At 39.9% G+C, this 27,151-nt stretch overlaps 1 protein-coding gene across 1 annotated transcript; it reads left to right on the top strand.

Moving 5' to 3' along the window:
* The first annotated feature begins 9,177 nt into the window (after positions 1-9,177).
* Positions 9,178-22,219, top strand: LOC136975625 (nicolin-1-like). The gene is made up of 6 exons (XM_067270693.1): positions 9,178-9,693; positions 13,648-13,839; positions 13,932-14,045; positions 14,116-14,190; positions 14,870-14,974; positions 22,051-22,219. The coding sequence occupies exons 1-6, from the start codon at positions 9,571-9,573 to the stop codon at positions 22,090-22,092; spliced, it is 651 nt and encodes a 216-aa protein (XP_067126794.1). The 5' UTR covers positions 9,178-9,570; the 3' UTR covers positions 22,093-22,219.
* The last annotated feature ends 4,932 nt before the right edge of the window (positions 22,220-27,151 follow it).

The raw sequence follows: 27,151 nt of genomic DNA, 5'->3' as shown, positions 1-27,151 counted from the left end.
AAGATGCCCCAATAATCATGATTTAGAAACATTAAGTGGAACCCTGAGAATAGGGTACCAAGCCATGATCTGGCCATGTGAATAAATTAATGTTTTATCCTTCTAACAGGAAAAATAGCTTTTGTTATTATGAAATTATAACAAACATGCCAATTCTATATAAATGGAAGCAAAATATCATAAGAAATTGAATGAAATAGACAACTTATTTGATATTTCAACTACGCTTCTCGGAGAACAACACAGAGACCACATTCAACAAGCCGTCATTAAAACTCAACTGTCTGGCCTCTAAAGAGAGTCTCCTTTTATTTTGTTTCAAAGAAAATTTAATTGACGAACTTGCCCCATATGCCGAAGTTACCCCGTACTCCTTTATATTAGAAATTATCTTTGAATTACGTGGAAATTTTCACAAATAGAAAAAATTTGGACGTATTTTGGACGTAAAAAAAAATAGAAAAAATTTATTAAAGTTTGCTGAAAACTGCATACAACAACAACAGCAAAATGCTTTGAATTGAGTTGAAAATTAAAAAAAAAAAAAAAAAAATGAACTTAGATCAAACTTCTAACTTAAAAAGTAATTTTCGTTTTTAAATAAAACATAATACAAAATATTATTGTAAATTTTTATAATAAGATTTTAAAAAGCAAAGATGTTGATACTCCAATCATTCGATCTGGTTCTTATTTAACTAATGAAAAGCCTGCTACCAAGAATGTCCTTTCCGATTCGATCGATCGGAAAGGACATTCCGATCGTCTTTAATGCATTTAAGAGAAGACAGATTTTTTTTTCTTTTTTCACTTGTAGCCTGGAAGATTTCTAGTTCATTTTCGAGACCGTAATACTTCTTTTGCTCTCTAGTATTCTTGATTTGTCTATCTCGGCTGCTTTAATAGAAACATCAAGCTTATGGCCAGATAATTTGGCAGTTCCTTTGTCTTTAATAATCAGGTTTATGAAGAAAAATTATTATTTCCTTATTGTCCTTATTTCAACTCTTAACACATTTCTCAACTTAGACATTAATTGTTAATAGGACTGTTAAACTAGTGTTAAGTGTTTATGCAAAATTGAGTAAAAGTTCTTATAGAAAACAGACTTTCTTTATTGAGCCTCCAGGAGGCTCAATAAAGAAGAAAGTCTGTTTTCTATAAGAACTTTTACTCAATACGTATTAGTAATTAATGTCTAAGTTGACAAATGTGTTAAGAAGTTATGAAGAAAAACTTTATATTTGCAGACTTCGTACTCGTTTGTATCCACTCCCAATTTGCACAACCTGGCGTTACGCAGTTATTGAAGCTAGTGGGCATGATTAAAAATTAAGACAGCATAAGCACAATTATTCCAGATATTACAGGTTCTGACAAGTGAAGAATTTTCAGAGTCCTGCCACAAATAAGCTACGTATTGATTATTGACCATTTGTGACATGTCATAACGAGCAAAAATTAAAAACCGAATAAGTAGATTTCAAATTAATAAATACAAATGTATTCTGACAGTTTATGATTTAATTATACGGTTAATGTTACCTGTGGTTCCAAGATGGCGGCTCGTCTGATTCCAGCAAGGAAACAGTGGGGATACACGTTCTAACCTAATCTAACCGAATGGCCGGATGGCCGAGCGGTCAAGGCGGCAGCCTACCGCTCTGGGGGACCCGGGATCGAATCCGAACGGGTCGAGAAATCCCCAGGAATTTTTCGGGGGGTGGTCCGTTCGGATATGTTGGGCCCCGTCCCTCACCACCCGGTCGCCTCATTGTGGGCCTGGCCGAACCCATAATGGGCCTGCTAAAAGAGGCCCTCTTAGTGCCCACAGAGCGGAAAGAATTAAAAAAAACCTAATCTAACCTATTCTAATAATTTTGTTGGTAATAATTATGATAATTTATTAGAATAGGTTAGGTTAGGTTAGAACTGCGTCCCCACTGTTTCCCTTCTATTTGCTGGAATCAGAGACGAGCCACGATCTCGGAACTATAGGTAACATTAACCAATTATACTTTCCATTTGCAAAATTTCTTCAACTTTAACACAAAATAAGAAAAAAGTGAACTTTTAAGAAATTTGCGAGAAAAATTTCCCGGAATATTTCTCGGGTTAAAAAAACCGGGATCCCGTTTGAGAAACCCTAGAGCAGGGATGGCGAACCTTTTTGAGTCCGCGTGCCATATTGTAAGCATACTTAGCTTTAAAGATGTTAATGCGTGTCAAAGTCTTAGACTTCGAATATTTAAAGAAATTAAACGAATACGCTTTAATTCGAATAAATGTAAAAAATCTGATTGAAAAAAGGATGATCAGGTGATAAACAGAAAGGATGATTGAAAAGGACAGAAATCATATGATACATTACGTGCCAGATGATTTCTCTTACTTGCCACTTTGGGCACGCGTGCCATAGGTTCGCCACCCCTGCCCTAGAGCATGTCACTTCAGAGCAGTGGCGAAAGCGCCGCTTTCCTTGTATTTTCTAAAAAACAAATACATGTTGCGCGATTCTTTTCATATTTTAACGTACAGTACGTTAATTACTTAAAATTAATATTTTATTATAACCGCATTATGTATTTTATTACAAATTTATATATTACATGAGAAAAACAACGATAAGATTGCTATTGTATATTCGAATGTAAATTCGTATACGCATATTCCCAATGGAAGCGCCATATCGTCGAATACGGGACAGCTTCCACGGCGAAAATATTTGAATGGTGTAAAAGCAGCCAGATTATACACATTGGCGTATGCGCTTTACAGAGCACCAACTTCGCGGTTTACTGGTGGATGCTACACACCAAAAAATCGTATAACGCTTCCAACGATTCTATCCAGGGCCGGCACAGCTTCCCTATCATCAAATGTCACCGCACGAGAGCGGTCTTTATCTCAGCTAATAATAGGAAAACATTCGTAGTGTGGCATTTTATACGGCATAGTTTATTCCGGGCTTGAAACAACAAGTATAAAATAATTGTTTTACGATACCGATTATTTGTTGAGGTTTTGATTGTTCTAACCATGTTAGGAAAAGGATTTGCGTAGATAACGCCATTTCGTTTCATTACTTCCCATGCAATAAACCTAGATGGATGCAGGAATGGCTTGTTAAAAAGAAACGAAAGAATTTTAATCGGATTGTTCTCCAAATCCGGAAGGTCTGAAGAACAGTAGGACAGTCGGAAACGACATAGTTCGAGTAAAAAGACATTGGACGTAATTCGCGTGCTTAAAAAATATATTCGAGGTGTACGTATATGATACGAATAAACTTTATTTCCTTCAACGTATTTTTTTCGATGGAATGATGCAACCTTTTCAAAAAGAGAGCCTTGAAATTCTCACTTTTTGGGGGACTACAGATCAAATTCGATCACTAAGGGGTAAGAATTTAAACTTAAACTAACGCGCTATTTACGGACAGCTTTCTTATTCGCTTTAAATAACTCTGTGTCGCCTTTTAACTTATTATTCGTCTTTCAGCGCAGTCGAAAATATCAATTTGGTTAAAATCAATCGAATTAATCGGATAATCTACAATTAAATTCATAGCGTAACGAGTAATCTGCTGTAATAGAACTGTTATAAGTAGAAATCGAGTTTCGCAATCCGAGATTTCCAGCCGTTAACTCCGGATTTCAAAGTATGATAGACGATAGATTCCAACGGCGAAAGGAACTACGCTAACTCGGAGACAGATATTATTAGAATTAGTTGCGAAATATAAAACATGTATTAGAAATTAAAAAAAGAAATGCGCTATAAATATGGAGAGCGAAGGAACAGTTACCGGGGATTTTAACACATCGTAAGCAATTATTATTTTGTTACAAAAGTTAAAAAATAAATAAAGCAAGATCAAGAGGAAAAAAAGGGTAGATTTTTTAAAACTTTAAATCGATAGCTTAGTCACCTCGCGACGTCATTGCTTATTTTCGACTTAAGAGCTTAAAAAGATCGAAAAATCTAACATAGCGTCGTTTTACGAGAAATTGAAATAGCCCGCGCCTTCATCCGTAATTAGAAATTTAAGTTACGATTCGGAAATCTAGAATTAATTCCAGGTGAATACCGATTTCAACTGAACTGGAGATTTAAATACCACTTTAGATTTAACTGTAGGCGACGTATACCGCAGTTCGAGAAATTATCGGATGAGAAGAGGAATCTGTCGATTCTGTAAGATAACATCCGATTACGTTTATCTGCAGAGTTAATGATAGAATTGAAAATGGTAGAATTAAACTATGGAGATCAATAGAATGTGAAGTTCGGATTCTGTCTCTTCCCTCCCGAGTAAGGCGAGATCCACCGAATCTCGAGAAAATCAACCGAAAGCGTCACAATTATACTGGCTCATCCTCTGCCGAACCGGTGGGCCAATACGGTGGCGACTATCCGAGTAACGATTCGACGTAATAAAATTTAAAACTCGGAAATGTAGAATCGATTATCGTTAGACAGAATAAACGGGCACCCCCGGTGGAAGAGAAGCGCGATCTGACCGGGAGATTTGTAATTTACCGCGCCGCCAAATGGAATTTTGGCTTTCTCCGACGTGTATTTTAATACGCAGAAGAGAATGGGGTGGCAACTAACGAAAATAAAAAAATAATTTTTGCAGTAGCTATAGTACGACTGACACGAAAAATAACGAATTAACAATAGTAACAACAGAATGCAAAGAACTATTCAATTGCAGAGGCATTTCTGCAAATATTAATGTTAGATTTCCATGAATAATATACTCGAAACAAACAGAAGTTTTATATCGAAATTAATTAATATTAATAATAAACAAGCGCTGGAGAAACTTTTTTAGACTAAGGTTTCCCAACTTTTTTTTTTTGTGTAGATCCTTTTAAGAAAAAACGTTTTTTCATATATAGGCCTATATAAAACATAGGCCTATATATATATATATACACATGTTGAAGGGATGGATGAAATATATATATATATATATATATATAATTATATATAATATTATATATATATAGGCCTATATATGATAGTGATCAATAGAAAATTTTTTTTTTCTTAATTTAAAGTTTATATCCTTCGATGAGAATAATTTGAGGTGCTCGGCCGACTGCAACGAACCTTAGTTTACGTACAGTATAATCTTCTTTTATTGAACAAAAACATTTCAAAACAAAATGTAAAAATGAAAAAGTATAAATTGCAAAGCAACACGTAATTGAATTACTGTGTTGTATGTAATTTTAAACGAGATTTAAAACTGTAATTTATTTAAAAATTTATATTTAAATAAGAGAAATTAATTAAACGATATTAAAATATTATTGTATATAAACTTACATGTACTGTACAGTACAGGTACAGAAGAGTACATAATATGTATCCAATTAGCTTATTAATGACTTTCAAATTTTCATCCACCCTGCTTTAGACAAAGACGTGGAAATCCAAATTTCAATAAAAAAAAAAACGGAAGGAAAATAGAGCGGGAACCGGAAATACATTTGGAAATTCTCGTACGTTCTCGTCTATCATTTAAAACGCCATCTGTCGTCGAGTAACCGATAACGAATTGGTCTCCGAATCCAGTTTAATTCTTATGGCGGATCTTAACTTCGGGAGTAGTTCTGAGAGTCAGATATTTGTTAATTCGTCGCCGCCCGCCGGTCTCGACGACTTCTGTATAACACGCCAACGGTTTCTAAAGCGACCGGTTTATTCAAATTAAGTTTACGTTCGTGGGCGGGCGTGGGCCGTTTAATGAGTTCGAACGGATTATTACCACAAAAACATTCTCGCGTTATAAATAAACTCTAAAGGTTATTAGAATGCCGACTTTGAAAATGGTTATCGTTTCTTCGGCCAATTTAACTTTCGCTTTGGCCAGTTCTTTTCTCCCCCTTCTATCATTACAGCGCTAAACTTTGTAGCTTCCGCATCGTCAATCAGATGGAAACAATTTCTGGCACAAAACCTCCCCATTTCGAAAGGATTACGCGATCTTAAAGATATTTTTATACCGAGAAATTATTGTTCATTATAAATGGCGGGTCGCGTACAATTCTTTACCGAGAAACTAATTTTAAACGGGCTCGTGCACAAGAGTTTCGAAAGGCTGGGAGTTGAGAAAAACGCATTACTTTATCGTAACGTAGTTTATTAATTTCTATAATATACGTATATGGATTAACACAATACCGTTTTATTAACGCAAGAATAGTTTTTGTTTGATTGACAAATGGGAAGGATCAACCCTCTAAACCCCCGTGTCAGTAGCCCGGGTTAACAATTTTTTTCTTCTGTTCCTATTTAGTACGGCCGACTAATGTAATACGTAAATACAGCCAGCCGTACTTCATACCCCACCGACGTCGGATTTTACTGAGTGTGACAAAAGGGGAGGGAGATCTTTGTTGACGTAATCGTATAAATACCACTTCTATCGAGCGAAACGTATTTCCGATCAGAATTTTATTGGTAAATACGTCTTGATCGTCGTAATTGGAAAACGTCGATTTTCTTAAGAAATTATAAGGTCGTTGATATGGAATTAGACGGAAACTACCGTAAACACAAGTAAAATTTGGATTTGCGATAGAACTGGTAAAAACAGACTTCCGCAAATAGTTTAAAGCGATATCCGCTGAACATTTCCAAGTATATTAAACATGGAGAAAGATTAAAATTCGGGAATAATCTTTATGGAGAACAGAATTTTTATATTTATATAATAATTTTTAGTGTCAAGATACTTAAGTACAGTAAATATTACATTAAGTAGAAGTTATTATATTAATATGTAATATTTATTTATATTAATATATAAATATTTTATTATAGAAAAAATATATAGGTCTGTATTTCTTCTTTATTAGAATAAGCGTACTTCTGATGAGCACCGATACGTTGCGACACATGTAGTAATTAACGATTTTTATTATGTGAAAAAGTTTGATGACCTTTGTTATTTCTTTCTGAGAATATCTTAAATGTAATATTAACAAAAATTATTCGACGTTTTAATCCGAGTAGATCTAGAGTCGAAACACACGGAGTTCCGAGAAAGAGGTTCAAAACGCCATAGTTTCAAATTATTGTATCACCGACTTTTAAATGTAAAATGCGTTATTCGTAAAATGCGTAAATACGTTTACATTTCAACTTTTCGGACGTTATTCCTAAATAAATATAGAAAGCACACCAAGGTCTGTTCTAAGTAAACTAACCCGATGCGTTTATTACGTTAGATATCGGCACGAATGCTAAGTTGTTCAAATAACGTTCACTTAACGCGTTTAGAGCTGTAAGGGAAAATAAGATGGCGTAACAACGATGGAAACAGATATTTATTGACCTAGTGTAAACAAGACATATACGTAGCAGTGTGTTATTATTTGGCAAATGACTAAAAGTATGACTTTAAAAACTTTCCTATTAGATTTTTTAAGAGTACCGTTTCAAATAATGCCCGCTATTGAAATTCGATGGCTTATTAATTTTCGTCGCACTCTGGGCAAATAAATAGTCTACACCCGCATCTTCGGGCTAATAGCCAATGCGCTTGTGGCATATCTCTTCAGCGTAAAGCTAGGTTCACACTGGCTTTACGCCCAACCTCTTCGAAAGAACGAAAAGAGCACTAATCAAAACGAAACGTTATTTGGCACGGTAGTGCACGAAATAAACCGAGGTAGAATTTGATTGGTGGAAAAAATTTCGAGCCCTGCGACGAGTCGAAGGAAAAGACGAGTTATTTTCAAATTCTAACGGAGTGGGAAAGGGGACTAACCGGCAGTTCCTATGTACTGTATTTTGAAGCGGTTCTGGTGCCCAGGAGCGGATCTACAGAGGGACTAATAGGGCTTAAGCCCTAAGCCCAAGTTCGAGGACCCTCAAAAATTAAATTATCAGCGTAAATTGTTAATACTTTTTCATTAACAACCAGCACTTATCGTATAGTAAGCAATAGTTAATATTAATACAGTAGAGCGCCGATAAGTGGAACGTCGGTAAGTGGAATAGCCGGAAAGTGGAACGATTTTCAGTCGGACTGTGTCGTGCTGAATCGAATGTTTTTGATACTAAATTTACTTCTAAAGTATAATTTTCATGTTTTTTATATTTTTTAATATATTTATTTTGTTTGTACAAAATGCAGAAATAATTTTTAACGATACGATAGCCTCGATGATTATTATAAAAATTTTCGTTAGGCTTAAAATCGACAAAAATTCAACACGAAGCGACACGCAACGGAGAAAAATTCAACAGGAAGCGATACGCAACGGAGAAAAATTTGAACATCGGACAGGTTAATATATTTTTTCGTACAAAGTCGGAAACTGGAACAAATCATTAACTGGAAGGACCCCAGTCCCCAATTGGTTCCACTTATCGACGCTCTACTGTAATATAATAATATAGATAATTTATAGTATTATTTATTTTATTTATAGTACTATTTTAAACCCCAATTTAAAAATTCTTTATCTAACAAAAAATGGGGCCCCACTGGACTTCAATAAGCCTTAAACCTAGATCCGCCCCTGCTGGTGCCAATGCGAATCTAGCTAGCCTAAGACCGACGTCAGACGGAAAAATATTCCGTCTCCTCTCATCTGCGACGAAATTAACTGCGGTAAGGTGTTTCTAATCCAGACACGACTCAAAACGGACTCCGAAGCCAAGGTTTAATTAGATTATTTCTTTAAAAAATATAATTTATATTTTAAGAATGACGTAAAAAGTTGAAATTTTCAATTTTTTCAGTAATATGGGCGTAAGAAATGCAGTCATTCCAAGTAATGGTATTTAAAACGAAAAGTTCTCGACGTAAAGTTTGTAAACGAGGCAGAGTAGAATCATTAGTTCAAGAATTCTGCAAGGAACAGGAATATTTCAACAGACGATTTTCCGTAGGAAAAATTTCTCTAGGGAAAATCTAACATAACTTATCTGTGAAAAAATAACGCAATGAGAATTATTTTAACAACGAATTTAATTAAATACGAATACATAAAATGGTAGAAATAAGTCGATCCACAGGTCGACGTATTTTCCGGAAGTAAGAACTGTTCAATTACGAAAGATTATTTATCGCCCTACCAATAATTATGGTTTAAATTTTCCCTCCGTATCGATCGAAAACGTCACGTTAGAACGTTAGAAACCGTCGCCAGAGGGCGAGAAGGCAAGGTGCCGCGCTTGTGGGAAAGAGAGGAAGAGGTCAGAGCGAAAGCCAAGACTGTTTGAATCCGAAACTAAGAGAAGGTACCAGGCAAGTATTTCCGAAAGCTTTCCTTCCCGGGATTCGGCTCTTCTCTTCCTTCCGCTCGATTCGCTTTTTCTTCCTCCGACGGCCGACCGCCGCCTGATCGATATCGTCGCTCCATCGATCCGTCGCCCTTCCTCCCCTCCTCCCGGTGGGAGAGAACGCCATCTGTCCGAAGACGCTTTTCTGGAAATCTCCGTCTTCCTCAGGAGCGTAGATCCACCCTCGATAAAGGGAGGACGTGGCCGATTCGCTCGGCTTTTGACACCGATTCCCGGGAGACGAGAGAAACAGACGGGATGAGTCGAGAGCCATTGGAGTGCACCGTGCGTGGTCCCGTGGCCATGACCATGGACGACGATCGAATGGACGGAGGAACCGGATGCAGCGTCTTGGACGCCACCTTTCCCTATCCCGTACAGGTGAGTCTGTTTCTCCCGATTTTAAGCGTGGAATTTTTATCCTGACTGGTTCCGACGACTTTTCTGGCTTTGGTCTGTTCGCCAGTCCACCAGCATCCAAAAGGGTGGATGGCCAACTCTAAAGTTAAGAGTATTTGAATAATTAACCATTCTACCCACCCTTAACGTAATTTCTCACTTTCACACGGGATGCGTTACGAATTCGGAGGGTGGTATTTATCGTATTAAACACGTACCGTTTTACCCCACGGAGCCGGTTACCGACCGACGCTATTTTGGTGGTGGATGCAGGAAATTACGTAACACTAACGTAACTTTAAAAATCATTATTTTCAACATTTTTGAGTAAATATTGTTGCAATTCGGACTAGTCTGGCAATTTGAAGCCAACTGTTTATCGGCCGAGAAATAGCCTACTGGCATTAGTTAGTTTGTCATTTCGTTTGGCCAGAGTGTGGCCGAATGTAGATGACGCTGCCTTCCCGGAACTTACTTTTTTGCCGGCCGACGTTGTTCGAAATCGAGACTTTTGCCCACCCAGAAAACAGTAAGAACGCTAATATTTTTGTTTAGAACATTGCGGAGAGTGTCGCGTAACGAAGACATTTCTTTTCGACGGAATATGTTAAAACTGGTTATAGTTTTTCTAAGTACTGTTGGCGAATTTACAAAGCTTATAGAAGTCGTCTTCCACTTCCCTAACTTCGTAGCTCCTTTCTCCGGGCACTCTTCGCATCGTTTACGTTGTTCCTGAATTTTATCTGGAACACCGTCAACGGGACGACGAAACAACGGACGGACAATACACAAAATACATATATTTTACTTTTCTTTATAAAAATCACCATTCATTTCTATTGATTTACTTCCCGCTAAATTTAAACAATATTTTCAAAAAACGAGTTAAACATTTTGTAATTTTGAAGATTTTAAAACGATTTTGTAATTAACAAACATATTTATACATGTTACAAACGTTAAAACGAATATATATATATATATATATATATGAAATTTGAGACAAACTTTATTTTAAATTGGTTAATTCATATTATAATTGTATGCGATGCCACGTAAATATTCTATTATGTTCTCCGTATCGCAGTTTAAAACCTTTCTGCAGCTCTTTTGGCCAACAATATTTGTAAACTTGCTGGTAAAAAATCAAGTTAAATATCTTATAACAAATTTTTTTTTGTTTGTTTTAATTTGTAAGGACCATCGATGGTTAAAAGTCGATTACTCCCTCTGGGTCGAGTTGGAATTTAGGTTCGATTTCGGGTATAGATCTGTAAACCGTTTCGTTTGTAAAACCGCTCCCGGGTGTGAGAAATATTGGTGGTTAGCTTTTAAAATAAATCCTCCCCCACGTGGCTACCGGTTGTAAAGAAAGGAGAAAGAAATTAGGTCAAAACGCAGCCGTCGACAGATAAACGATTTACAATTAACCAAAGATGATAATTTTGACAAGTCCTGGACTAATTTTTGAGGTTAGTGAGATTTTATTTAATTTAATAAGACGTCCGGTTGGAATTTGAAAAACTATTAATATGGCGTTTAAGTATTACTAAAAAATGTAATGTGTTGCGGGAAGTGGATAAAGGTTGAAAAAAGAAATACATTGTAGCAAAGTTTGGAATTTCTTGACCGTAATAACATGGCTAATCAATTTTGAAATTAGCCGACCACGTCAGACCTACAGATAAACCTGCTACAACTTGCGCTTCACACTTATTAGGAGCATTAAAACTTGGTCTACATCGTAGACCAAGTTTTAATGCTCCTAATAAGTGTGAAGCGTATTACGAAGAAAGAATAACTTTTAATTGTTCTGTGCAACAAAAATTAATTTTTTTACCAAAATGTAGTTAACTAGGTTGTATTTTAATACATAAATTGAACTACTTAAAATTAACACTTGCTTTATATTACGTTATTTCCATATATTGCGTTTACATTAATTTAAATTGCGTAAAATAACAAAAAAGACTTAGGTTAAAATAATACTTTATTTACTAAAAAATGTCATTTCTGTAAAACGAAGTTTTTCTGTAGCGAATTTCTGTAGGGGTTTAGGTACTGTACAACTTGGTTACGTACAACTTTGTTTGTAAATAAAAAATATCCTCCAAATCGTATGTTTGTTAAGCGTCAAAAATGTTTTAGTTTCTGTCGTTCACTTCGAATCGACCAGTTGTCGTCCATTTTGTCTCGCCTCTCATCAATGGGATTAATATCAATTTTAGATTGCAGTTGTCATTTTCTGCTGCGAAGATGGCAACTTGAAACTGTAGTAATTTAATATTTTGAATGTTCATTTTCTTTTTCTTATAAATTAACGAATCTATTATATTTCGATTTCTAATGAATATTTGTAAACAAATTCTATAATGATAAACATATTCTACTTCTTGTACCCATTACTTTTCCTTTTCTGCCACTCGAAGTAATATCCCTGTCATTCGGTGCACGGGACAGTACAACAGACCTATGTACAAATTTAAATCAAAGTGAACTTACTTCACAAACATAAACTATCTTTGATGAATTACCCGGACCCTCTGCATACTCGAGCTTCGGCTCCTCTCTCGTCGACCCTGCTAATATAGTCTGCGCAGCGAAAGAGTAGACGCTAATCGGTCTGTGCGGGAAGGGTCTATATATCAGATAAAAGAGCTGGAAGGAGGCGTGTGGAGCACATGGTACACAGAAATATAATTTGTAAAAAAATAAATCAAACAATATTGTTGTACTATCTTTAACAGACTTATGACTTATTGTACTATTTTTAACAGATCGCAGATCAGATCCGTATTTCAACTTTCAGGTCTCCTTTCATTCCTTTCATCTGACATAGACCCTTCCAGTTCGGGCTGACTCGTGTCTACTCTTTCGTTGCCCGGTCTAGGAGAAGGTTTCTCAACGTAGTCGGTATCGATGTCTTACGGTTTATGAAATTTTGAAAAGGGCCTTTGAGCAAATTAGATACGTGTTGCATATTCATATATAATAATTTAATATTGCTTAATTCTTTAGTAAACACAGTCATTTAAAATTTTTTAAAGTATTTTTACTGTCATCTACAAAACTTTCCAAATATAAAAAATATACGTTATTTTTAAAATAATGTTTACATGTAAATACATTTAAGGGAGTGGATTGAAAAAATTTTTCTTAAAAGGGTCGATACACGAAGAAATGTTGAGAACTCCGATCCAGATAGTGGCCATACCTCGTTTTAAACACTGGTTTTCGTTAGAACTCCGATAAACAGTAGCCCGATTAATACCTGGACGGTCGACAGTCTAGGTGAAGTTTGAGGACTGATTTGGGTAAGTGTCTAGGGGACGACCCGATCGCTCTTTCCTAAATCTCGCTGCCCGCAATGAGTATTACTGAGAATGTCCTGGTAGTGCTGGCGGGGATTGGATAAGGTAAGTCCAGCTATCCAAAGGTTATCCCGGTTTCGGTAGATGTTTCTATTTTGGTTTTGGTAAATAAAACCCGCGAAAACTGCAAGTGCCAACCCGTGACAGGTACCGGTTTCGGTGGTTTTTACGTACTCGGCCGGCGGTGTGCATGCCAGGGAAGAAACAGTTTTATAAAATTAGAAATAAATATTAATTTTATGCGTTTTCCCCTTTTTAAATATTTCGCTACCATCATTTCTATTATCGAAAAGCTGCTAACACAGAAAACATTTTACATTTTTAATGCCATTAATTTAAGTTTACTGTAAAATTTCATTACGCTCTTCAGCTTCTAATTACTCCTATTAATGTGTTCTGTTAGTGTTATTATCGATTAATATTCTTTGCGCAGTCTGTTATTCAATCGTCACGACGAGAGGAACCCTTTTCGTCTACGAGATATCGCCTTATAAATAAATATCTCAGAAATTTGCTGTTTTATATTTGAAATTTGTAATTTCAATATACTTACGAAACGCGATAGGTAGGAGAGATAACATTCAAGAACGTCTACACGGCCTACATGACCGTATTGTGCAAGAGAGTGTCTTCAGATTGCGATCCCAAGAACCGAAGCGCCCTCAAATGGCAGAAATGTATCCACAAGTACGTGCTGATGCCCAATCCTCATTTCGAAAACGGAAGTCAAAGCTTCTTTTCTTTAACTCAGAAAGACGTAAGTTTTCGTCTCTCATCCTGTCGTCTTTTCGCTTCTTCTTCCCGTTAAGCGTAACGGATTTTAAATTACATTTTTATTTTTCGGTTTAGAGTCGTTTGGCGCTGTTGGACGTGGTGACCATTCGTTTAGTTCTGTACCAGCCGTCACCTTTGTGGAGGAAGTTCGGGCTGGAGAAGTTTGCCGTTTATAGCGATCCCTCTCCGGTAAGTTTGATCTCTTTTGTTTCCGAATTTTTTTTATTTTTCTCTTCAACACACTTTCGTGTTGTAATAGGAAGAAGCTCTACGGGTGGCCGTGCCCAGACTCTTCCTTTCCGAATCGCACGGATCCTCGGCATCTCCCCATCAGGTACGTATCCCGTTCCGTTCTTTCGGTCGTAATACTTAAATTTTCCGACAGTGGTGAACGTTGCATTGCTATGGGAAAAAGAAAAAAGATTCCTTACTCCAAATACAATTACTTAATGGATTACGTATCCGGTGCTACTTTGCCCCTTACGGATGGGTCTGGCCCGCCAGCGTAAGAATCGATGAGAAATGTGTGGATACGGCTTCTTCTACAGCTACTTCAATACGATTAACGATTTCTATCATCATTTCTCTAACTTGTATTTTGTTGCGAGAATCTCAATTTAACCGAAATCTATTCCGTTTCTTGACACTGGCGATAATCGAATATCGTCAGGCTAGACGTTTCCTCGGGACCGGTTCGAATCCGAACGTTTATCATTTCCAGTTGATCTACTTCGTCTTTTGTCAGCTAGAGCCATTCAGGCAGAAACTATTTACTACTATTAACAGAAAAAGTAACACTTAAAACAGAGTACGAACGTTTAAAATAGAATTTTGTCTCTGTATTAAACGTTGGTTTAAAAGGAAATAATATCGATAATTAATGCAAAAAGATAGTAGTGGAGAACCCTTCTTCCTTACTACTTTTTTTTCTGAAAGAGATTTTTCAAATGCTTTACGTAAAGGGGAAAACTCATTACCATGGAAAATACAGTAGGTCTTATTTCTGTCTACAGACGGAAGACCGTCGCAGATGTGCCGCCAGTCACGTGCAGAATCTGTGGGCCTTGCTGGAACAGGCGAAAAGTAACAAGAGCGATTTGAGCGTGGGGCGGTTTGAGGTAAGTCCTTCTAAATCGTTGTAATCCGCTTCAATTTTATTTCGGAACAAGAAAATAAAATCTTCCGACACGAACTTTACCGCTACTCGCCTTATTAAATATGTGCGAGGGGAAGAATAGTAGTTTGTTTTTGGCGTCCGATGTTTACCGAATCCGCCCAATATTTACATTTGCGTATTAACAAATAGGTCTATATTTTAGTTTATTTTTCCAAATTCTTTTCGCATTAACGGCTTCATTTTCTTTTAATTTTAGTATTAGTGAATGTTACCGCCATTATAAAATGGAACGGTCTGGTGTCTTTTTCGAAACTATGATGTCGAATTACATCTTGCGTCTTGCATATTTAATTCTATCGACGTAATTCTGCCTGTAAATATACGAATAAAGAAGTGACGCCTTCGTTCGTCGTTTTAGATCCGACGAGGGAATGTCGCGGAAATAACTTATTCCGCGCATCGATTCGAATATCCCCGGACCTATACCGCAAAATTTTTTATATAATTTTCTGTCGAAGAGAATGACTGGTTGAATGCCCTCCTCTGGACCGTCATTAGTTATTTTTTTCCCTCCAAATATTTTAAAATAATTAAGCTTTATTAGTTGAAAATAAAACAATCGTTTCGAGTAGTTTTCGGAAAATTCTACACTTAAAGAGTAAAATGGTCTGTCTAGGTTTGTTGATCGTCGTTCGACGAAATAGTGGTATTTTCAGAAATAAAAAATAGGATTTACATTAAACATACTGGTATCTCTCGTACAACACGGTACTTCTACAACGTGCTTTCACTCTAATATCGTTTGAAAATTGGGGACAGTATTCCGATTCCGATTTATATCAGACTTCCGGTTTGGCTGTAATACAGTTTGGAAAATCCTCCATACAGAATTTCACAATCTTTAAGTGTGAACTCCGTTATTGGATATATATATGTTACCGGCAAAACCCGATTTTACGCCAAACTAGTTTTGCCTAGGCCAAACTAGTTTAGAATTATTATTCAAGTATATTAATGGTTAAATATATTAATAGTTAAAATAAAATTAAAAGGCAATCAATTAGATGAACAATATTTATTCAAACATAATCTACTTAATAATAAAAAACGGGGTTGATGTTACCCTAGATATCGAAGGTGGCGGCTCGTCTCCGATTTCAGCAATCATAAGACAGGGAACAGTGGGGACACCCGTTCTAACCTAACCTAACCTATTCTAATAAATTGCCATAATTATTAGCAACCAAATTATTAGAATAGGTTAGGTTAGGTTTAGAACGTGCGTCCCCACTGTTCCCTGTTTTCTGATCGTTGGAATCGGAGACGAGCCGCCATCTTCGATACCTAGGGTAACATTAACCAAAAACGGTATTGATTAGAAGTGACACAACACTTGTACAAAACTATAAAATAAAAATAAGCTAATCAGTACTTATCAATTTGTATTTTTTTTATTAAGCCATGCACTTTTAAAGGTAATTAATTTTCGAAAATATTTTCAAAAATTCAAACGAAATAATAAAAATAACTTTTAAAATCAAACTAAAATTAAAAATGAACTTATTTGTGTTTTATGATGAACTTAAATTAACCATTAATATATTTAACCGTTAATATACTTGAATAATAATTCTAAACTAGTTTGGCGAAGAGTGTCAGGCCAAAAGTGGCCTGGGCAAAACTAGTTTGGCGTAAAAATCGGGTTTTGCCGATAACATATGTTTATATATATATATATATATATATATATATATATATATATATATATTTAATTCAAGCAAGCATGCGTGTTGTCTCAAATTTTCCTACGGATTTTAGAATATTGAAATTTTCACTTTGTGACATTTGTCAGGTTTACTTTAATGAAAACTGATAATAGAATTTTTTCTCCTCGTCCTGTATCAACCGGAAGTCGTTGTTGCTTTCTCATTTTAGCCTTTAAGACTATCACCGTGTTTTGTTTTTATACATTAATCTTTGTATTTAGTAAAGTTTATTTAAACAGTTTTAGATAAGTGTTATTAAACTTTTTCAAAACTGAAGGTAAGCAATCATTCATAAAAGTGACAAATGAAATATAACGGTATTTCTGTACTCGAACAATTCGGCATTCGAATAGAAATTCTGGAAAAATCTCTCGGTCGTCGCTCGAACAAACGTGATCCGCTAGAACAAATTTTCGATTTACATTTTTACTTCGTCACCCATAAACATTTTTCGCGATAAAAATGAAAAACATGAAAATGTCACATATACTTGTGATCGAGATGAATAAAAAGTCCAGATGACGATGATATTTTGTGAAAAGAAAACGCCCTCAACTAAAATTAATATTAACACGAAATACAATACTTTTATTTGTGATTTTTACTTAGTTATCGATTGCTTTAATAAACGTATTTCTCTTAGTGACGGAAAAAATAGTATACCTTTGCTAACTTCTGGAACGTAATCCCATGTTTTGTGTTAGTCCTTTGTTTTGTACAGAACGGATTGGCATAACTCCACTTTTTTAGAACTATCTACCGTCTTATACGAGGGATACCTGTATTTGGATTTGCCAGACTTAAGAAAATAAAATAAATAAAAAGTTTTAAAAGTAAAATGTTTATACTACTGCCATCAAAAAGAATCGGAAATGGTTCCTTTAATCTGCGCGCGTTCGAGAGAGCGCCATCTAGCAGCAATCGGTATGTCGTCGTCCATTTTAATTGACCAACAAACGCTTGTTTTGCGGGTAAAGAATTATTGCGCTGGCGATTTTTAAAATGTCGAGTGTAATCGAACAAAAAACGCGCATTAAATTTTGTTGTCGCCACGGAATTACTGCTTCAAAAACTCTGGAAATGTTGCAAAACGCTTTTGGTGACGATGGTCATCAAAGGCATTTCGCAACCTCGTCCTGTAACCGAATAAAGAATCCGGAGACACAAAGACTATTTATTTCTTGTCTACCGTATATTGCGCGATGGAGTAGAATGTGCGACGTGTCGGTCGCTTCTCGTAAAAAGAGTACAAAAATAAATTAAGTGAACTTTTTCAAAATATTATACAAATACAATCTTACATGAGTTCGACAATCTTTTTCTTATAGAAGAAGTTCGACAAGGTTTTTAGGGCTAAGTACCGTACATGGTATCCAGAAATATTAGAAAGTAGTCGGTGTTTATACATCTATTATCAGCAGTTGCCGTTCATTATTAAAAAACCGATCATTCAGACCCGTGTAAATAAGTTTCGTTTAACATGGAAACACTTGTGTATAGATTTACGTTTATCGGCTACGTGTCCTTATTGCATGAAAGGTGATGCGAACTTAAACCATTACGTGTTTGATTGCGAGAAACTAGACTACTTGCGTTTATCAATATCTTATAATGATGTTATTTCTACTAATAATGCTACTTGTAAAGAATCGGCAGACCGAATACATGGTCTAGTCTCCAGCAACGACTCGGTTGAGTGTAAATATAACTTATTAACCAAATAATGAATGTTATCTCTCCTCCTAAAAATTAATTTTGTGTGTGGAGTTTTTCAAAATAAATAAATAAATAATAAATTAAGTAAACTCTACGTCGCGTGGTTGCAAATAGTCATCAAAATGAGAATTTTCGGATGGTGCAAGATGTTCGAGGAACAGTGGCGCGTTATTCTACGGGCAAAATGGTAAATGCCCGGGGTCTCCATCGGCAGGGGCTCCAAAACTAATCTTTTACAAACTACCGTAGATGGAATTCAAATTTGGCTGGGTTTTAGTTTTGATTTATTCGATTAAAGCAACGGTTCCCAACCGGTGGGTCGCGACCCACAAGGGGGTCGCCTTAGATTTTTGGGGGGTCGCCTTAATGTTAATTATGCTTGGCAACACGAAAGATATGCGACGTAATCAGTGGGCAGCCGGCGCCCGCACCTCTCCTTATGCCTGGTGAAATTCGACTGTGGCAAACTAGCTGGGTATAGTTGAGACCTCCGTTAACAAGGCCATTTCGGCCATTTCATACTTTTAGTGGCGCTTTGTAGCCCCGATTCTGTTACTCGGCGTCGCCGATAGAGGCGCCTCAATCTAGTTTCGGCGTTCCTTCCACTAGTTTTATAGTCCGAAGTTAAGCAGATGCAAGCTCAATCATCACATTAATAATTAATACTTAATAAAAAATATCATCACTATTGTTAAGTCCTAAAATATATTTTATCAAACCTTTTATTTTTTGTTTTATTGATCAAAAATGACGTATGCGAAAGGGGAGTCGCAAACATTTTTAAAAAACTAAAAAGGGTCGCGATTAAAAAAAACGTTTGGAACCACTGGATTAAGGCAACGCGACATATGGGCGGTCTACCTAGGGTTGAACGCTTCCCGGGAGGTTTTTTTTTATGGGCAACTGGCCCAAATTTAGGAGTTACTGACGTGAAGAAAACCCGGAAAACTCGACGTGGTAGGCGCTAACCCACAATCAATTGCCGGTGGTAGGCAATTGATTTCGAGTTTTAATTCACTGGGTCACTGGTAGGCTTTAAATTTGGAAGTTTTGGGGAACTATATCGCCTGTACGGCGCAGGCGCAACCAGGTGGTGTCGACTGTTTTCTTCGATTGTGGTGGTGTGGCGCTTGACGAATTCTTCCCCACCGGCCACCGTCCACAAAAAATATTAGTCCAGCGTTTTGCGTCGTTTTCGTGAAGAAATTCGTTAGAAAACGATCCGGTTTGTGGTGAGAAAACTGTTGGAATTCGCACCGCGATAATGCACCGGCTGGCAATACTCTTGTCGTTGGTGAATTTTCGGCTTAAATTCGACAAATACGGTTTCGCCCGCTCCGTATTGGCGCAATATGGCACCGCGTGACTTTTTCCGTTTCCCGGACTAAAATTTCCTCTTTCGTTTCCAGTCCGATCGATGCCATAAAACAAAATTGGTTGCCAGTCCCCAAGGGGTTTGGCGAAAACGACTTTAAAGCCCGTTTCGAGGGAAAAGACGTTGGCGCAAGTGCATGGCGGTGGGAGCAATTATGGAATTACTTCGAAGGAGACGAAATAAATTTTAATGAATAAATTCAAATCTTGCGTTTTATTGAACCGTTCCCGATACTTTTTGATCACACGAGTATATCATTGTTTAGAGCTAAAGACTCTCGATATTTGAGTATAAACATTTTTATTACATTCGCCATTCGTTCTTTACGTCCGAATTATGAAGTTTTTTCTTTTCGAATCGCATTGGTCGAAAGAAAATTTCGTATTTTTAATAGAGTGCGCGAAATAACGTTTTCGCCCCAGATGGTGCTTTTTTTCGTCTAAGTCCTAGTGGAGGGTTGGAGAGACGAGCTACGGGTTTACTTTTCCATTATTTATTCCAGCATTTCGATGTAATGAAGGCGATTTGTCCAATTTTACGGGAAGACATCCGGGCTTTGCCTTCTCCATTTTTCCGAAATTTTAATAAGCTTTAGTACGCTCCTTCCACCAATGCGCGTTAACGCGACTAGTGCCACCCAGCGATAGTTTAGGAGGAATCATCGTTTAAACTTTTCCGTTGGCGTTATATACCCGGTCGGCGAGTAAAACACCACCTCTTGGCATTTTTTTGAACCATGGGATCCGACGAATTATTAGAAAATACATTTGCCCAATAGGACCGTTTTGTAATTATTAAAATTGGCATATCTTTACATCCGTTTTGAAAAATACGGTTTCTCTATTTACAGTTATGGGTTTAAAAATTCGCCGGATTACGCACGAGAAGAAACTGGAAAAAAGTGTATGGAATTCGATGGATAAGGCACGCAGTTTAAATAATGACTTTTTGTACCGCCGCCATTTTGCACGAGTTAAGTTACCGTACATTAGCGGAAGAGGCGTACTTATTGAAATTTGGGCGAGTCGAAGCTGGAACGCGTGGCGGGCGAAATATCCCCGAACTTGGGCGGTAATTTACTTTAATCTGGTTAGACACGGGCCGAAGAAAGCCACGCGATTTTATTAATACTTTTGCCGGACGGAAACGAATTCTCATACGGTGCGATTTGGGTTTCAATATTTTCCGTCTATCGGCTGCGTGGTTATCGTCTTTATCGTTAATACCAACGATATTCTTGGCGGAGACGTCGTTTCCTTTTTCTAAGCTGGAAACTTGCAAAAACTTTGACATTCTCCTCTCGATTTTAACGGTTAAAACCACACTCAGCCGGAATATTTCTTTTTCTTTCAAGTTCGTTAAATTTTTGGCGGTGGGCGGTAATTTCCAAAATGGAGGTTCTCGTCGATAATACGGTCGACGGATTTAAGTACAACTTCTGTTATAATGGAATGTGCGGCGTGTCGGTCGCTTTTCGTAAAAAGAATACAAAAATAAATTAAGTGAACTCTACTTTTCGTTCGTCTCGACTGGAAAAAGGACGAAAACTCACCCCACCGAAAATCCTGACAAATAGCTAAAATACTGCGGCAATCCCGGGACTTTCTACCTTCGCTCCGTACTCAAATTGGAGAAAAAGCGCGCGTAAGTAGAATTAAAGTGTGACTATGCAGACGCGAATTTAGAGCGAGCGATTTGGTTTTCTCAAAGGAAACCATGCACAAGCGAGAAGCTAGAAATAACGCTGGCGAAAGCGAATTTCTGGTTTTCGCACATATCTGACAGGTTTTGATATTTATCGCGTCTCGCCTCTTCTCGCCACGTATTCTCGCTCGCTCGGAAAATTCGCTCGCTCGCGTCTGCATAGTCGCACCCTTACCAGCGATAAGGACTTTTCTTATTATTTTGCCAAAATTTTTAACACTTTTGCTCGTGCTGGCGTGTTTTACGCTAATTGTTGTCCGGAAGATGAGTTTAATTTCTTCGGGTCTCGATAAACAGAAAATAAACTTACCTTTTCTTCTCCGCAAATGACGTCCTTCTACCGAAATTGTAATTTCGTTAGTTACGGTTGTAGTTGGATCATTAGTTATATTTAAAGGCGTTAACATTTATTTAAAGTCGGAGACTGCCGAGTGTAAGGAACGATTTTCCTCTAAATAATTATTTTGTCGACCGAGTCGAAAGGATCGAAGGTAATTGCCGACGTCTTTTTTTCAGGTGAACGGAAGCTACGACATCAATTTTCTGTCCTGTAACTGAATAAAGAGACCGGAGATACAAAGACTATTTATTTCTTGTCTACCGTACAATGTGCAATGAAATGGAATGTGCGGCGTGTCGGTCGCTTCTCGTAAAAAGAATACAAAAATAAATTAAGTGAACTCTACGTCGTGTGGTTGCAAAATAAATAAACACAAAAAAACGATACGAATGGGGAGTCGGTCCCGAATCCTTTCGGAATTCATATAAATAAACGTTTTGGAATGAATGCACCTGCGGAGGTTCTCGTCGATAATACGGTCGACGGATTTAAGTACAACTTCTGTTATAATGGAAATGTAGAAACGTACAAAAATAGGGTAGAACCGAGATGACTGGATTCCGTTGGCGGTGGAAGCCTACGCTCCCGTCTAAAAAAATAACGGACCGAGTGTCTAGAGGAACTATGGGCTTGGTTTTGGTCCCGCGCGAGTATCGAAAATATAAAGTTACGAAAAGAAGGCACCGGCGGCATTAAGTAGAGCGTCTTCCCGCTTTGTTGGAGTGCTTCCTGGTCATCTTGCATTTGTTGGTGGTCCCGTAACTCTGAGCCAGTTCTTTGGCTCTCTGCCTCTCCTGGATCATCTGGCGCAGAGTTAGAAGGGTGGAAGGGCTGGCTCCCGTCCCGTGTCTAACGTGTTTACCCGTCAAGGTCCTCGTGGGTCTCTTCTTGGCTTCCGGACCCGGAGAACTCGGAGGACTGTTTTCCGGAACGATGCCCACTCTGCGCTTCAGCTCCTCGTGGTCCTGATACTTCTGCATCAAGTGGGTGTAGTAACCGTAGACGTTGCAGGGAAATCCCGCCGGTGCCACGTGCCGAAGTTTCTGCAAGAAGCTCTCTTGATCTCCTTGGGAAACCGAAGGCATGGACCTGGAGCGGGATTGGGCCGACAGATCAAACTGGTCTCTTCGGCGGAACCGGGCCCCGTTTCCTTCCGTCGGCGAGTTCCCGGAAGGACGGACTTCGATCTTCATCCTCTTGCCCGCGGGCCCTTCCGCCGGCGCTCGCCGTCGGAAGTCCGGGACACTCAGGTCGGGACAACTGAGGGAGCGCGCGCAAGGAGCTTCTTCTCCCGCTTCTTCCGCCAGAGCTCCCAGCGACCTGCACTTTCGCAGCGGGTTGGCCCGGCCACCAGCCGGCCACGGAGGGTTTTCCGCCGGCGCCCAAGGGAAGCCCCCGTCCGCCGCCGCCAGAGGGCCGCGGGGATAGGGGGCGGCCACCGCGTTGCGGAGAACGCGGTCCTTCAGGTAGGTGTCGCTGGCGGCGCGATAGAGGCAGTTGACTCCGTCGAAGGCCGGATCGGTGCCGACCACAGCGTATCTGAGACCCAGCTGCTGGTAGAGCACGGGATAGTAGGGCAAGAGGAAGGGGTTGGCCACGGCCACGGCCGGGAAGGCACGGAAGGGCGATTCTCCGCCCAAGAAGAACAGAGGGGGGTAGAAGGGTGGAACTCGCCACTCCGGACTAGGTTGCTTGTGGTCGGGAAGGTCGCTTTGGCGATCGGGAGCTTCCGACGATTCCAGGTGGGACTTTTTCGTCAGGTCGATGGGGACGTCGTTCGTTTCCGCCACGGCTTCCGGGGGCGTCGCCTCGGTCTTCGCGCTTCATAATACCTGCAAAGCGCCGGAGGTGTAAACGGGCGTTTCCTTCGGGTCTCACATTCGGCTGTAAAAGACAAGAAAAAACAGCTCTTACCTCACCGTTTTTACAAAAATTTCACCGGTTATCTGGCCTCGGACCGCGGCGAGATTCTTTTGTATCGAATAAATTCCGCCGGCGAGACAATTTTAAGCCACTCTTCCGAAACTCGACCGTAAGAAAATGCGGTCGACCCGAAATCGAGTCGCAGGTGGGAGGAAGCGAGTAGACGAAACGGAGGATTTGCGGTCGAGTTTCGGAATAGTGTGCGGTACGTAAGCGTAATATTCTCCCACCGACTTTCGACATTCCACCACAAAAATGTTAGTGGTTCTATTTCTCCGGTAATTCGAAAGAAAAGTTTTCCGAGCCATTGTATATTTTAAGTAACAGCAAATGGTAGAAAATTTCCCATTTACAAGTAGCTCGGTTACCATCCGACTTTTCCCCAACACGCGTAATTATTAGCCGAAACCTCCGGCTTTAACGAATTAGGGATTTTATTAATAACTTTTAAAATGATTTTATTAAATGGAGATCGAGGCCGATCGAAGTTCCGAACGGAAATATCCGTACCGTAAATCGCTACGAAGTAAACAGAAGTATTTTCCATCCGGAGGGATGGAAAACAAATTTAAACGGTCCATCTGAAAATCACGCGGGTAAAAGAAGTGGCGTACCACCCGAAAAACGGGTAAGTAAGAAGAGGCGTCTCACAACTTACCTTTGCGTTTTACGCGGCGTAAGCGGTAAAGAAGGCGCCGCGATGTTACGTTACCGGCCGAAAGGCGGGTGTCGAACTACGACTGCGGAACGACACAACGTAGAAACGCTAAGCCGCGAAAAAGAGATTACACGCCACGGACTTGGTGCCTTTTTTCCGCACCTTTACCAATTTTACGTTTCGTCCGGGAACCTCTTCGTTGGCCCAGACTGGAAAAGGCCTTGGGAACGGAAGTAGGCCCCGCCGCCACTTAACGTCGTTGGACCCAATTCACGGTTTGTTACGGATGAACCCAACGCCGTCTCCCACTTTATCCTTCATACTACTTTAAAGAATAGACCATCCCGTCCCTTTTTACGTTATCGTCGTCGTCTCTCATCCAGAATTCGTATTCTCGTTTTTAATTCTTGTTTTAAACGAAAAGGGATTCTTCCCACCCGCGAGATTAAGGCGGTCGGTCCGAAGCTACCGAAAACGGTCGGTCTTTTGTGCCATTACGCCGGTATGGGAAATAAAGGAAAAAGGTTTCCTCCCGTCCGTCCGTTTATAGCCAAACCTCCGAATCTTTGGAATTTTACCGGTTGGCCAAAGTGGAGAACATCCCCAGTCTGGAGTATTCCCCCGGGAAAATATGAGCAGAATGGGCTTGGCGCGGAGTCGAATTTACTGGGAAACGTCGGATACGATAGAAACGCTCCGCCGTCTAACCCCGAAGTAACCCGATTTCCCCAGGATCCCGTCCGAGGAATTACCACGTAATGGTGAATTTTTACCGAGAAGTTATTTACATAACTGAAAGGCCTCTTTATTGGACGGCGGAATTAATTTCCCTCGGCAAAGATTTTTTGGGGCCGTAGCCCGAGGAAGAAAAACCAAATTGTTAGACTTCTCCCCGGTGGGTCGAGTATATTAACGCGCGCGATTTAAAAATTATCCACGCCGAATGGCGAGAACATGCGAATGTCGGGCATTGGCGCCCGAGCAAGTTAGGCCCATCCCTGGATTATCTCGACCCGTCGGACTATTCGCGAACTCCGGACAAATTGGAATAAAACTGCGAATTTTTCCACGGAAGTATTTATTTCGTTTGTTTCCGCGGGAGCGGAAGGACTTCCTTTCTTCCTTTTATCGGCCCGAGATTTTTCTTTTACTTCCAGATCTACACATTAGCAAAATGACTCGACGTTTACCACCGCTCGTCTCCTTTAAATACTTTTATAGAAAAATTGACCGCTCATTGTACTTTGTCTTTTTCGACCGGGACGAGACCGTGGCCAGTAAAAGTGAATTTCCTCCGTTTACCGGGAAGGTGGAAAGATCGCCGAAAACGGCCTCGTCCGGATAAAGGGAGCCAGAAGAAGAAGGGTTCGAATTAATCTTTTGGAAGGAAGATGGCCGGTCTTTGACTCTCCGCGGACGATTCCGGGCCAGGTCAAAATACCTTCGCCGCTTCTACCGCGGCACCGGGAGGGAAAAGTGCCGCCGTCCACTTACGAAGTATAATTTCGGCCACCGATAAACGCCGGTTCCCAACGTTGCCGGCCGCGGGTTGTCAAAAGTTCTTCCCGTCGGGCCCGTTTCCGCGGAAGGAACTCGGCGTAAATCGTTCGTTAATAAATGGCCCCTGGGCCTGACCGTTCGCACAAATTCCATCCGTCCATCGGTTCAAACGTACCACTGGACAACTTTTTAAGTTTTCCGCTGCCGGGTCGTGTGGACCGCGCTCGACCACCCTTTCCGCGGGTTTTTCGACGTTTCGTTCGCATTCCTTCCCCGGAAGACTTTCGCCCGGCCACCGACCGCGAATGCCTTAAAACTCTGACGAACTTTCTAAGAGACGCGCCGCCGTCTTTCCCGGACGCGACCCCCGCCCGGACCGGGGGGGGGACGTCTCCATTGTTCTACCGTCAGATGTTCGGCGGGCGGCAGATGTCGTCTCGACAATAGATACATTGTAACCGACGGTAATCGAACGTGACGCAAAAGTAATTTTTCCATTGTTTATGTTTCCGTCGTCCGTTCGTCCCGTTTTTTTTTATCGGCCTTCTGTTTTCTCTGCTCCTACTTCTCGCCCGCCTTCTCCGCGGCGGTAGGGGGAGGAAGGAAGGAGGAATTCGTCGTCGGTTAACATCGGAATGGAACCATCGGCCGGTGTACTTACCTATCTCCGTCCCCAGACGCGCGTGTTGGCGTCTCAAACCCCTTCTGTCCGGCAGAGAACGACCCACGCGTTGAAAAGACGATGGTTGGTGAGAGGAGGAAGAACGGACTTCTCTCCTCCGGCGCAGCCCGCGTAATTACTCCCGGGTCCGGAACCGCGACGTAAGGCACTCACCTGGATGGGAAAGGCGGGCACGGGTCCGATCCGGAAGAGCGCGTCCTCGGGTCTGGTCGGACTCCCGGGTGCGCCCGGGTCCAGCTGCTCCGCCGGACAAAAAACCCGACCTCCTTCTCCCCCTCCCGGCGCCTCCGGCGGGACCCTTCCGCCCCGTCGGCCGGGGGCATCCTGCCGGAGAAGTCCGATTATCGAAGGATCCGCGGCTTTTTGGCGGCGGGAGAAGGAGGAAGAGTTATTTATATAGATTTAAACAGGAATGCTGCACTGTATTTTGTACATTTTTCTTTACGGCAACGGGTCGTTTCTCTCCTTCGTCAACACTGGCACCGATCTCCGGAAGAAATCGTCGGGGCCGAGA

This window comes from Centruroides vittatus, unplaced genomic scaffold (genome assembly GCF_030686945.1).
Source record: "Centruroides vittatus isolate TY-2023 unplaced genomic scaffold, ASM3068694v2 contig_377, whole genome shotgun sequence".
Classification (NCBI taxonomy): Eukaryota; Metazoa; Arthropoda; class Arachnida; order Scorpiones; family Buthidae; genus Centruroides; species Centruroides vittatus.
The sequence above is the reverse complement of the archived record's forward strand: the minus strand, read 5'-3'. Positions and strand labels throughout refer to the sequence as shown.

Excerpts from the sequence above, each read along its gene's own strand:
- LOC136975625 (XM_067270693.1), top strand. The coding sequence starts at position 9,571 with ATGAGTCGAGAGCCATTGGAGTGCACCGTGCGTGGTCCCGTGGCCATG. Across the intron at positions 13,840-13,931 it reads TTTCTTTAACTCAGAAAGAC|AGTCGTTTGGCGCTGTTGGA; the intron begins GTAAGTTTTCGT and ends TTTTCGGTTTAG. Across the intron at positions 14,046-14,115 it reads TTTATAGCGATCCCTCTCCG|GAAGAAGCTCTACGGGTGGC; the intron begins GTAAGTTTGATC and ends GTGTTGTAATAG.